The sequence below is a fragment of the Dunckerocampus dactyliophorus genome, chromosome 20 (genome assembly GCF_027744805.1).
Source record: "Dunckerocampus dactyliophorus isolate RoL2022-P2 chromosome 20, RoL_Ddac_1.1, whole genome shotgun sequence".
Classification (NCBI taxonomy): Eukaryota; Metazoa; Chordata; class Actinopteri; order Syngnathiformes; family Syngnathidae; genus Dunckerocampus; species Dunckerocampus dactyliophorus.
Genome location: NC_072838.1, coordinates 4,565,066 through 4,578,420, shown reverse-complemented (window position 1 = coordinate 4,578,420; position 13,355 = coordinate 4,565,066). Strand labels below are relative to the sequence as shown.

General features: G+C 44.6%; 1 protein-coding gene across 24 annotated transcripts in view; it reads left to right on the top strand.

Moving 5' to 3' along the window:
• The window catches only part of pleca (plectin a), a 93,969-nt gene that overhangs the window by 64,081 nt on the left and 16,533 nt on the right, over nt 1-13,355 (top strand). For 18 of the 24 annotated variants that reach the window (XM_054763700.1, XM_054763696.1, XM_054763699.1 and 15 more), the window contains 20 exons: nt 1,848-2,014; nt 3,013-3,128; nt 3,201-3,307; nt 3,420-3,539; nt 3,618-3,713; nt 4,545-4,672; nt 5,089-5,182; nt 5,263-5,417; nt 6,013-6,349; nt 6,421-6,498; nt 6,592-6,753; nt 6,846-6,950; nt 7,026-7,121; nt 8,651-8,776; nt 8,853-9,005; nt 9,076-9,230; nt 9,309-9,435; nt 9,498-9,681; nt 9,820-9,840; nt 11,001-11,158. In XM_054763700.1, the coding sequence (XP_054619675.1) occupies nt 1,848-2,014; nt 3,013-3,128; nt 3,201-3,307; nt 3,420-3,539; nt 3,618-3,713; nt 4,545-4,672; nt 5,089-5,182; nt 5,263-5,417; nt 6,013-6,349; nt 6,421-6,498; nt 6,592-6,753; nt 6,846-6,950; nt 7,026-7,121; nt 8,651-8,776; nt 8,853-9,005; nt 9,076-9,230; nt 9,309-9,435; nt 9,498-9,681; nt 9,820-9,840; nt 11,001-11,158 (2,685 nt within the window). Of the gene's footprint in view, nt 1-1,847; nt 2,015-3,012; nt 3,129-3,200; nt 3,308-3,419; nt 3,540-3,617; nt 3,714-4,438; nt 4,673-5,088; nt 5,183-5,262; nt 5,418-6,012; nt 6,350-6,420; nt 6,499-6,591; nt 6,754-6,845; nt 6,951-7,025; nt 7,122-8,650; nt 8,777-8,852; nt 9,006-9,075; nt 9,231-9,308; nt 9,436-9,497; nt 9,682-9,819; nt 9,841-11,000; nt 11,159-13,355 lie in introns of those variants that run through there. The other 6 variants (XM_054763702.1, XM_054763701.1, XM_054763697.1 and 3 more) reach the window with 2 other exon arrangements.

The following is a 13,355-nucleotide window of genomic DNA, read 5'->3' as shown; positions in this document are numbered from 1 at the left end:
CAAGCGGTGCGAAGGCCGCATTCAAACTGCTACTTTTTTTTTGTTTGCTGACTTTCCTCCTATTTTTGAGGGCCTTAACATGCATGAAAACTCACCAAACTTTGCAAGCGTGTCAGGTCAGGCGAAAATGTGATATTTCAGGGGTCCCAAACACAAACTCACAAAATTCACTCAGTAGCGTCCCCTTTAATTTTACTTAAAAAAAAAATAAAAATGAGCCCCTCTCACCAGTTTCATGGATCGTCACGAAACTTGGTGGAGACGTCAATCATGACGATCACACAAAGAAACCATAATCCCAAATGAACAGGAATTTTGGTTCACGAAAATTTTGGGACGAAAACCAGGGGTTGTATTTTGACGAATTCCTCCTAGGGACTCTGACCATATGAGCCCAATGGACCATCAACGGACACTAGACAGGTCAGCCATGTTAAATTGCGAAGGATTTTAGGCTGGTCCATAAGATGTGGGCGGGGAATTGTGACAAACTTTGATGTTTTGATTCTAATGTTGCTTTCAACACTGAGCAAAACTGTTAACATTAATAACGTGGCTCTGCAAGGTCAGATCTTCATCATAATTGGTACATATGATCAAGACAACACCTTGAAGCTATACGTAGGTCACTTCCTGAATTCGTCTCAGCGCCACCCAGTGGCGACAGGATAAAGTTTGTGATGTACATTAGCCTTTTCCTCCAAGAAGATTTTTCAGATCGACATCAAATTCGACCCTCACCTATGGTCATCACCTTTGGGTTGTGACCGAAAGAACGAGATCACGGATACAAGCGGCTGAAATGAGTTTCCTCAGTAGGGTGGTTGGACTCACCCTAACAGATGGGTGAAGAGCTCGGTCACCCGGGAGGAGCTCAGAGTAGAGCCGCTGCTCCTTCACATGGAGAGGAGCCAGTTGAGGTGGCTCGGGCATCTAGTCTGGATGCCCCCTGGTGAGGTGTTCCGGGCATGGCCAGCCGGGGGAGAAGGCCCAGGGGCAGACCTAGGACACGCTGGTGTCCTCCCGGTGGAGCTGGAGGAGGTTGCCAGTGACCTGGAAGTCTGGGCTTCCCCACTAACACTGCTGCCGCGACCCGGACCCGGATAAGCGGAGGAAAATAGATGGATTTTTATTATGTTCTATATTTAATTTCATGCACGTGTGGAAAGGTTATTTGACAATTCAAACAAATATCTCTCCAAAAACAATTAACATTTTAAATAAAATAAACTGTCCAATTATCGTGAAAAGTACAATAAATAAATATTATATTTGTGTACCAGAAATGTAAAGGTGTAAAAAAAAAAAAGGAGGTTCGCTTGGAGGTGTCCTTGTCTTTTTTCATTACTAGCAGTAAAACAGGCTTTAAAAAAAGGTGATTTCCTGACATTGTTGCAATGTACCCTTCTGTTTATGTGGGAATAAAACCCCACCCTTGTGGCATTTCAAACTGCCCAAAACAAACACCCAAAACCCTGCATTGGTTTCAAGGGCACATTTACTGTAATGACAAACAGACGGAGTACTATAGTTTACTTTTTCATATTCAGTATTTGTTGGCGTGAGTCATTCATGTGGGACGGAAAATTTTGGAATTAGCTTGTGGAAGTCCTGAAAAAAAAGCCAACATTCCTTCTTTTTTTAACTTGATTAGTGACTCATTTCTTAGGACTTTTGTTGAGCGTTTGTGTTGGAAACACTGACTTTCACTAAGCTTTAGAAAGTGACTTATGTAAAGTTCGGGGGGGAAAAAATCAGCAGGAGGCTCCACAAATGGAAAAGAGCCATCAGAATTGAGTCATTTAATTAGGTACACCTGCACTCACGCCAGCCTTCCCTCCCCGCAGATCTCAGACATTCAGGTGAACGGCCAGTCGGACGACATGACGGCCAAAGAGCGCCTGCTGCTGTGGTCCCAGAGGATGGTGGAGGGCTACCAGGGTCTGCGCTGCGACAACTTTACCAGCAGCTGGCGGGACGGCAAGCTCTTCAACGCCATCATACACAAACACAGGTGACACCCTTACTGCTTAACAGAGCCTGCCAGCCTGGGCTTGAGGCGTTCAAGCACCATAGGATATCATCTCCGCCTGGAATGATTGTTGGGTTTTATGGCAGCGCACTCTCGAGCTGATCCGGGACGCTGTTTACGTGAAGACGCACACCTCGAAAGATTAACTTTCACTTTCTTGGCTGTCATACAAGTGTAAAAGCAAGTTAAGCACTCAAGATGTTGCGAAAAAAGGCATCATTTATGACATAGTGTGCAATTTTACAAGCATATTTTGTGTGCAGGAGAAGTCAATAATAATTCAAAAGAAGCTTTATGCATACTTTATAGACAACAATCATGTCAGTGCACCCTCAGGTAAAAGTGTAAGAGTGCTATATTTAGCCACATGTGCACAAAAAGTCGTGTTTTTCTTGGGTGTAGTCCCGCCCAGAGTCTGAATTTGGCATCCTCCTGCTTGGTGTTACATCACGCGGATTAAGTCGCACCCACTGGCCCGTTCAAGGCTGGCCCGTTGATTCCTGCGCCATAGAATCTCTCCTTGGCGGAGGAAGACGAGCGTCTGCAGAGCTTCAGTGAAGCTAGCGAGAACTTTTTGTGCCGCCATGTTGAACCTGATGAGGAGGTTACACTCAAAGAGACGTCGGAAGAGTGAGGACGCGGTGGTCGAGAGCCAGGCGGGCCCTGCATCAGGTGGTCCTGAGCACGGCGTGATCCACCTGAGCAGGGACAGACTGTCCTACAGACAGGCCTGCTACCTGGAGGAAGACTGGCGCGTGCTCATGTACACGTCTTCTTTCGACTTTGGGGTTGTTTTAATCATCTGAGAGATGTGCTGTGCTTGTGCTTGCATGATATCAGACTTTGCTTATCAAGTCTTTGGGGAATTTGAAGCTTCTGCGGTCTTGCCCACGCGTGTTCCGTCTCGTTCCTGTCCTCCAGACACACAAAATAACACTTGACAGCCTTCATGCCTTACAGTGTCAAATGTTGATTAACAGGCCCAACCTCATTGACATGGACCAAGTGGGCCGCCAGACCAACCAGCAGAACCTGGAGCAGGCCTTCAGCGTGGCCGAGCGTGAGCTGGGCGTCACCAGGCTGCTGGACCCTGAAGGTGAGGAAGCGGAGGAGTAGGACGCTGCTTGCCGAGAAAATAATCGAACAATGACGTCGTCTTTGCTTCCAGATGTGGACGTGCCACATCCTGACGAGAAATCCATCATCACGTACGTCTCGTCGCTGTACGACGTCATGCCGCGGGTGCCGGACGCTCAGGATGGCGTCAAAGCCAACGTAAGTCCTCCATTTGTCTTACGTGTCCAGCACAGTGGTGGGGTGCCTAAAGGGGCGGGGGTTTAGACTGGAAGGTAAAAAAACGATGTTTGCACCACGTGCCGTTGTGTAGGAGCTGGAGCTGCGCTGGCAGGAGTACTACGAGCTGGTCACGATGCTCCTGCAGTGGATCCGACACCACGTCCTCGTCTTTGAGGAGCGCAAGTTCCCCACCAGCTACGAGGAGATCGAGGTACCCGGCGGCCGCCGCTGTCGCTTGCATCTTCGTCCTGCAAACGCACGTGACTTGTGTCCTGGCGTCCTTCTACAGGTTCTCTGGCGTCAGTTCCTGAAGTTTAAGGAGACGGAGCTCCCCGCCAAAGAGGCGGACAAGAACCGATCCAAACACATCTTCAAGTCCTTCGAGGTGAGTGGGGGGGAGGGTTAGCATCGATGACATCGTCATTTGCATAATTACCAATGACGCATGTGCATGGCATTTTTATGGGAGCAAATAATTGAGCAAAAAATGATGACACACGGGCCCATAGCAGGACCTGCTGCTCGTTGAGAAGAGCGATAACGTGCTTTCATATCAGTGTCAATTAAGGCCAGAAAAAGCTGCTCGATTTGTGGCTTTTTTAGAAACAAAAATTGACAATTCTTTTCAATTACACCGGATTTTTTCATTTCTACTAGACTTTTTTTTAGAATGTTCCAAATATTTCATCTTTCTTTTTGTCAAATTTCTTCTTGTAATTATGACTTTTTTTGCAACTTAATTTGTAAAAAATTACCCAACCCAAACCCTTTATTTGTTGTTTTGTTTATCATAATATTAGTACTAAAAAATAATATACGGTATATATTTTTATATTTCAACGCTATGCTACTGAAATAATTTCGTTTATTTTCGTAATAATGCTACATCGAATATGACTTCTGTCTCTGGATATATTAACTTTATTCTTGTAAAAAAAAAAAATTCCCCATTTCTGCTGTGTTTTTCAATTTTCTAACTATTTAAACTTTTGTCTTGTAAGTCTTGTAAAACTTCATCTTCTTATGCTCTGGCAGACCAAGTGTGTGAAGAAGCAGCGTTACGATGCCATCTACTGTACTGGGTTGTAATGACAAGCTACATTCACACATAGTCCCATTATAATGTGAGGGTGAACTGGTGGCGCCAAATTTATTCATAGCGGGCTGCCACAAATAAGTGTGTGTGTGTGTGTGTGTGTGTGTGTGTGTCTGGCAGGGCGCAGTCCAGGCAGGCCACGTCAAGGTGCCGCCAGGATGCCATCCGTTGGACGTGGAGAAGGAATGGGGTCGCCTGCACGTGGCCATCCTGGAGCGGGAGCGACTCCTGAGGATGGAGTTTGAGAGGCAAGTCCACCCCCCAGCTCCACATTATTAAAAAAACAAAGATGACATACAGTAGATAAGAGTCATGAGATTGGTACAGTGTGACCACCGGCATGACTCATCTCAATGTTGGCACCGAAAACGAAGCTGAGGCGGTTGGAAAGGGGAAACTCATGACACGGTTGCCATCGGCGCCACAGCAGTCATCCAACAGCAACATGATGATGTTTGCACATAGAATCACAAGACAAGCAGGGTTGGACGCTCTGTTATTGTAGTTCTGCACTGCAACTTGCACGGAGCCCGTCATGGCGTTCATGCATCAGGGATACGACTTTAAGCTTAAATTGCGCCAGAGGACGGCGTGAGTGTCTTGACTCTTCACTCAGGCTGGTTTGATTTATGATCTTTGACACCTGACTCTCTTCCCACCGCAGGCTGGAGCGACTTCAAAGGATCGTCAGCAAGGTCCAGATGGAGTCGGGTGTGTGCGAGGAGCAGCTCAACCAGGTGGAGACGCTGCTGCAAACGGTGAGGCTCCACGCTTGTCGACGGCGTCAAATCAAATCAAAACAGGAAGTGACATCACTGGTCCATTGGCGGTGTTGCAGGACGTGCGGATGTTGAACTCGGGCAAACCCGCCCAGCACACGGCCGAGGTGGAGGCGGACCTGGAGAAAGCAGAGGGGATGATTCGCTTCCTCTTCAACGACGTTCAGATGCTGAAGGACGGGCGCCACCTGCAGGCCGAACAGATGTACCGCAGGTACTAGCTGACACCTTCCAAAGTGCTACTGGCCTTGATAAATATTTAAAATAAAATAAATAATATATGCCATGAAATTAATTTAATTTAAATTATATTTATACACGGAACACTGATCATTTTAAATAAAATACTACAGCTTTTATGTAAAAAAACAACAACAAAAAACAACTACTATGTCTCTTTCAGGGTGTCTTGAGCCCCCCCATAATCATAACTGATTACTTTTTGTATTAAATGAGCTGAGGCCTGCACTTAACACTTACCAGAGAACGATACAAAAATGTATTATTTAATTAAGATTAATTCGAACATTACATTTATTTTAATAGTTTGTTATTTTATGTTTAATGCTTTTAAAAAAATATTATAAATATTGTATTTGTTGCTGATATTTTTATTTGTATTTATTTTTATTTTTATTTGATTTTGTGTCTTCTCAGTGGTTGTAAACCTGGGATTGGGTTGAAGTTGGGATTGTTTGCTTTTGTTAATAAATGTGTTAACCTAATTATTAATTGTATTAATTATGAGTTATGAATCTTACACCACTTCTCAATAGATCGTGTGCCTAATAAACGGTTTCTGCCTCCAGAGTGTATCGTCTCCATGAGCGGCTGGTGAACCTCCGCAGCGAGTACAACCTGCGTCTCAAGTCGGGCGTGACCACGGCGCAGATCCCCATGACCCAGATCCACCAGGTTCAGGTCCTGCAGCAGGCCCCCGTCAGGCTGCGGCCCGAGCTGGACGAGGTCACGCTGCGCTACGTGCAAGACCTGCTGGGCTGGGTGGAAGAGAACCAGCGGCGGGTGGACCAGGGAGAGTGGGGCTCCGACCTGCCCACTGTGGAATCGCAGCTGGGCAGCCACCGGGGGCTGCACCTGTCCGTGGAGGAGTTCCGCTCCAAGATTGAAAGGGCCAAGGCGGATGAGGTGACAACTGTTAGCAGCGTTAGCTTTCCTTATGTAGGCTTTGGCCTTAAACTATGACCTCTCTGCTGCAGAGTCAGGTCTCACCCGCAAGTAAGGCCGCCTACCGTGACTACCTGAGCAAACTAGATCTTCAGTACGGGAAGCTTCTGGTGAGACTTACCAACACGTTACCTGTGCTAGACACTTCATTAGATACTCCAAAGACAATCCAGTGTTGTACGCACGCCATCTTCTGCTTTCAGAACGCCTCCAAAGCCCGCCTTCGCCACCTGGACCAACTCCACGCCTTTGTCACCTCCGCCACCAAGGAGCTGATGTGGCTCAACGAGAAGGAAGAAGAAGAGGTCAACTACGACTGGAGCGAGCGTAACACCAACGTGGCGGCCAAGAAGGACAACTACTCGGTAACCCGGGTGACGCACGCTTGAGGTGGTGGGGCAGGTTACACTTTTACCCATCAGTCGGGTGACTGCGATGTTTCGTGTCACGTCCACAGGGTTTGATGAGGGAGCTGGAGCTGCGGGAGAAGAAGATGAACGCAGTCCAGGTGACAGGAGACAAACTGCTGAGAGACGGACACCCCGCCAGGAAGACCATAGAGGTAGGACCTTCCCCTCAAGCCCCGCCCCGACCCCTCTCCTTGCAAACATAACGTGATGTTGGCTTCCTTCTGCAGGCCTTCACCGCCGCTCTGCAGACACAGTGGAGCTGGATGCTCCAGCTGTGCTGCTGCATCGAAAGCCACCTGAAGGAGAACACAGCCTACTTCCAGGTGCGTTGTTCTTGGCCATGCTAGCATAGATGTGATACACCAGGGATGTCCAAACTTCTTCCAGCGAGGGCCACATAGTGAAAAATGAAAGGATGCAACTTTGCCACTATTTTGTAAAGCAACACATGCAGATATGCTAACAAGTCATATGTATTTTAAGAAAAGATTGCATCTCAGCTTTGTCATGTTGGTGAAAAAGTGTAATATTAATATGAACTTCACACTTGGCTGTTTTGCCCCATTTTTGCTGTTTTTTTACATTTTCAAAATCTTTCAACTTTCTTGATGAAATCATTGTAAATGTGCTTTACTTTTTAAATCTGTAATGTAGCGTTATTTTGTTTTGTTTCTTTCTCATAATATTATGACTTTTAAAAAATAGTACAAAAATAGCAAAATAAGTATTTTGTCTTTAATTTCTCGACTCTATGCTCCTGAAATGACATTATTAGTTCTCGTATTATGAGTTTATTCTCGTAAAATTATTACTTTTTTCTACTATTTTGACCTTATTCTAATTGTTTTTTCCATTTCTGCTTTTACTTAAAATTTTCCAACTATTTCAACTTTCTTGTCAATTTTTTTTTTTTAAATACGACTTTATTCCCATCATATTTTAACTTTTCCCCCACCTAATTTTCCAAAAATTACAACTTAATTTTGTTTTGTTTATATTACGACTTTTGAAAGTAAAATTTTTTTCCTTTAATATTTCAACTTTATGATACTAGAATGATGATATTTTTCCTCATAACATTCCAATGTTATTCTTGTAAAATTACAGCTTTTTTCCCAATTATTTACATTTTGTTGTTGTAAATTTTCATCAATTAATTATGACTTTATTCCCATAATATTTTGATTTTATTCTCATAACGTTATAACTTTTTCTGCTGCCTAATTTTCCAAAAATGACCTAACCCTAACCCTTTATTTGTTGTTTCTCATAATATTACAACTTTGGTCTTTTTCTTTATTATTTCAACTTTATGCTCCAAAAATGACATTATTTTTCCACATACTACAATTTTATTCCAACGTTAAAATTTAATCTTTTTCTCATTAAATTGCAGCCTTTTACTCTTAAAATTTTTACTTTATTCTTGTCAAATTTTTCCAGTTTTGCTGTTTGTTTTTATTTTTTGTTTTCTTGTTAAGTTATGTTTTGTTAAGTTATATTTTTTAAATGTGCCACGGACCAATAAAAAAAAAAAAGCTGCTGCCGCACGTGGGACAACCCTGCGTTAGAAGGTAGGAGCTCCAACTTTCTGCCGGAGTTATGTTGCCCTTTTTTTCATCTTCCTCCGACTTCACAAATTATGAATTTATTAAAAAACAAAACTCTAATCTAAAAAATCAGACGAATAACAGCAAGCAGCACACACTCTTCTTATTATAAACACCTGCGATTTCTGACCCATGAAAGCATCCTTTTCCACATAGAATTTTTGTATAAAATAAATTTGCATAAGCATACAACTTTTTGTGCGTAGCAACTCTTCTAAATGCCGTCTCTCCTCCTTGTGCAGTTTTTTGCTGACGTAAAAGAGGCAGAGGACAAGCTGAAGAAGATGCAGGACACCATGAAGAGGAAGTATACATGCGAGCGATCCACCACCGTCACACGGCTGGAGGACCTCCTGCAGGACGCCGCCGTGGGTTCATTCATTGGTTGTTTTTGTCTGTCTGTTTTGAGATGTTCTCTTGATGCGTGACGGGTGTCGCTTCCAGGATGAGAAGGAGCTGCTGAGCGAGTTCAAAACTCACCTGGAAGGCCTGAAGCGCCGCGCCAAGACCGTGGTGCAGCTGAAGCCGCGCAACCCCGCCACCCCCATCAAGAACAAGCTGCCCATCCAGGCGGCGTGTGACTTCAAGCAAATGGAGGTAGGACAGAGCGTTTGAAGCCGCAGTTTGCCAATAGATGGCGCTGAAGCATCATCCACGCATCCTCTAGATCACCGTCCACAGAGGAGACGAGTGCGCCCTGCTCAACAACTCTCAGCCGTACAAGTGGAAGGTTCTCAACCGCGAGGGCAGTGAGGCGTCCGTGCCGTCCATCTGCTTCCTGGTCCCGCCCACAAACAAGGACGCTGTGAACAGTGTCGCGGGGTGAGGACCACCCCTTCCAAAAGAGACAACTTTAAAAGCAAAAACACCACTAACCATCCTCCTCTTCACCTTCCTCAGGCTTGAAGGGAACCTGCAGAAGCTGCAGAACTTGTGGCAGACCTTGTTTGTGGACCTGAGGAGCCTCCTGTCCTGGCAGTACCTCATGCGAGACATCCACATCATCAACACCTGGAACATCTCCATGGTAACACCAGAGACCGTCCTCTTATTTCGTAGCAGGACAAATTCATCCTCATTGTGTTGCAGTTCAAGACATTGACGGTGGAGGAGTACCGGCTGGCCCTGAGGAACCTGGAGCAGCACTACCAGGACTTCCTGAGGGACAGCCAGGATTCCCAGATGTTCGGAGCAGAGGACCGCATGCAGGTGGAGTCCAGCTACAACAAGGCCAACCAGCACTACAACACGCTGGTCAGCACGGCGGAGCAAGGTGCGTCTCTAGGTGTCCTTACAAGTCTTTAGCAGACTTTTGTCTCCCTTTGAAACCGTCCATGATATCCTCAAGTCAGTCCATCAGACACACGCTTCATGCCTGCTCAATCAGTTGACTGTTGGCTTCACATTACAGGCTATGTGCCGCCAAAGACAGGTATGTCCTCATCAGTATGTCCCCGTGTGAGCCAGTGGGTCCTAATTTCACCCAGTGCCAATCGTGTGTGTCCTAGTGTGATCTTTTGTGTCCCAACTGGTCCCTGTGTGACCCAGTATGTCCCACTCTGTCATAGTATGTCTCATCCTTGTGTGTCCCTGTCTTAGTGAGTCCAACTATGTCCTGTTGTCTCCAAGTGTGTCTTGTCATGTGTCCTAGTGTCTTCCTTTATGTCTTAGTATGTACCGTTGTGTGCGAGTGTGTCCCAATATGTCATGTCGTCTCCCAGTGTGTCTTCTCATGTGCCCCAGTGTCTCCATGCATATCTTAGTGTGTCCCCATGTGTGCTAGTGTCTCCCAATATATCCTGTCATCTCCCAGTGTGTCGTCTCATGTGCTCCATTGTGTCGCAGTGTCTCTTGTCGGTATTAGTGTCCCCTCGTGTGCTAGTCTGTCCCAATATGTCTGTTGTCTTTTCATGTGTCCCAGTGTTTCCATGTATGTCTTCATGTGTCCACTTGTATGCTTGTGTGCCCCAGTATGACCTGTTGTGTCCCAGTGTGTCTTCTCATGTGTCCCATTGTCTCCATGCATGTCTTAGGTGTGTTCCCTTGTGTGCTAGCGTGTCATAATATGTCCTGTTGTCCCCCAGTGTGTCTTCTTATGTGTTCCATTGTGTCCAAGTCTGTCTTGGTGTGTCCCCTTGTGTGCTGGTGTGTCCCAGTGTGTCTTCTCATGTGTTCCATTGTGTCCGTGTGCCAGTGTGTTTGAATGTTGTGTGTAGCTTGTGATTGCCAGCAAGACTGTCTTCCGGCCATGTTGTATTCCTGCGTTCATTAACCGCTTCACCATCATCATCCTCACTGATTTGTCTTCCTAACTGCACTCATCACGGCTTTGTGGCCCATGTGCACCGATGTCATGTTCACCAGTGAATGAACATCCGCCAAGGATGATCTAATCAAGCATGGTGTCTTATTTCCTGTGCGCTGATCCACTCTGATGCCCTTGAATCTTTCACATGACTTAACCTGAATGACGGGCATGTTCAATCCGGCTCAGGCTTTTTACAATCCAGAGTGAAATTGGGTTTGACATTCATCGCAGGAAGCAAATGTTAAGTTTTAAAATCTTAAGAGCTTTTTTTCTTCTCGATCCAGGAGAACAAGACGAGTCCGTGTGCAGGATTTACCTGAACAAGCTCAAGGACCTGCGCCTGAGGCTGGAGGCCTGCGAGAATCGAACAGTGACTCGTCTTCGCCAGCTCGCCGACAAGGAGCCACTCAAAGCCTGCGCCCTAAAGACCGCCGAGCAGATGGTGAGATGAGAAAAAGTACTACATTTTTGCATGACAGTGTAAATTTTGCAATGAAAACATCACACTTTGCCATAAAATGAATACATTTTGCATTAAAATTACAGATTTTGCGACAAAGTCTGTTATGACATGAAAACAGGTTTTTCAAAAAAAATGCCACACTTTGCCATAAAAGTGCTATAATCTACTATTAAGACTACATTTTGCCAACAATATTACATTTAACCATGAAAACATGATGTTTGCAATAAAAATGACACACCTGGCCACAAAACTCATACAATCTGCATTCAAATGCCATATTTTGATACAGCTATAGTGCATTATGCCATGAAAACACACATTTTGTAATAAAAACACCACACTTTGGTGACGTTTCGCCACAAATAAACGCCGTCTTCCCATCAACAACACACCATAGCAAAGTAAACAAAACACTTTGCTATAAAACGAACAGCCTGCCCCCACGGCCCTAATGAGGATAAGGTGCATAGAAAATGGATGGAGGGATGGAAGCCATTTTACAAGGATCAAATGGTATATTCTCAAGAAAATAACTTGTGATTTTATGAGAATAGAAATGTATATTTTCAGTCAAACCTGTCTATAGCGGCCACTGAAGGGAAATGGCAAAAGTGGCCGCTATAGACAGGTTGGCGGCCATTTTGAATTTGTGCGCACACATATTAACATGTATTCACAAAAAGACTGGAGCAAAACCAAGAGACGTAGGGGAAAACGCTCTGTTGACACATAAACAGGTCAGTAAATCTAGGTAACAGCTCCGGTGAGGAAACTAGTAATATCAATAACAACAATGAGCCAGCGCCGCACATTCGATGGCGCTGGCCTTTTATCCGCCACAAATGTAATTTGACCGCAGCTGCGTGGCCACCAGGCATGAAGCGGCTGCCTCTTCCTCCCCGGAGAAGGCACAGCCTGCCAAATAAGAGCGCAGGACAGGGGACGCCTGCTCCTGTCCTGCAGAACGTCACAAATTTCCATCTTTGATTTTTTTTAAAACACGATTTTAAAAGCAAGAAATAAAAATTTTAGTGAACGAGCCCGAGGATAAATGTACAGGATACGCGTGAAGCAGTCATGAATGGGTGTGTGCGTGAACAATTGAGTGCGGAGGAGGCGCGAAGATGGTCGTAAACTAACAATACCATCACTCCTTTATTATTGAATGGGCTTCTAATCTCTAATTAGTCGGCAATTAAGTGATATTTTAGATGTTTTATTCAGGTGTTTTGGCTATTTTAGAATCTATTCACGGCATTGCAAAGTGGGAGGATTACCGTTTTGGCCGTCATTGAATGTTTTCAGGGCGGCATTGCAAAGTAAGAAGACGGCTTTTTTATGTCGAACGAGGACTCAGTAATTAAAGTCTACACACGATGGCTTTGTTGCTTAAAAAAACGAAACTTTTTCGTGCATGAAGCTTCTTTTTGGCCGCTACATGCAATCAGATATTGACCAAGGGATACAAAATGGGTGGCTGCTGGCCACGTTAGACAGGTGACCGCTATACACAGGGTCTATAACACGTATATTTTCTGCGGGGGATTTTTCAGTGACCACTATAGGCAGGTGGCCGTTCTATACAGTTGGCCGCTAAGACAGGTTTGGCTGTACTTTGCAATAAAATGACATATTTTGCACACAAATATAGTCTGTTATGCCATGGAAACACAACTTTTGCAATGAAAACACATTTTGCCATAAAAGTGCTATAATGTACCCCTAAAAGACTACATTTTGTCACAAAAATACTGCATTTAATCATGAAAACATTGTTTGGAATGAAAACACCACACTTTGCCACGAAACCCATGTAATCTGCATTCAAATGCCATATTTTGACACGAATATAGTCTATTATGCCATGAAAACACATATTTGGCAATGAAAACGATACGCAATATGCCATAAAATTGCTACATTTTCTATAAAACGCCATATTTTCTCACAAAACCACAAGTCTATTATGCCATGAAAACACTAATTGTGCGATGGAAATGCTCTACTTTGCTATAAAACGACTACATTATGCTCTAAAATGCCATATTCTGCCACAAATACAGTCTACCATGCCATGAAGACACAATTTTTGAAATAAAAACACCACACTTTGCCATAAAAGTGCTACAATTAACCGTGAAAACAGCATTTTTGCAAAGAAAACGCCACGCTT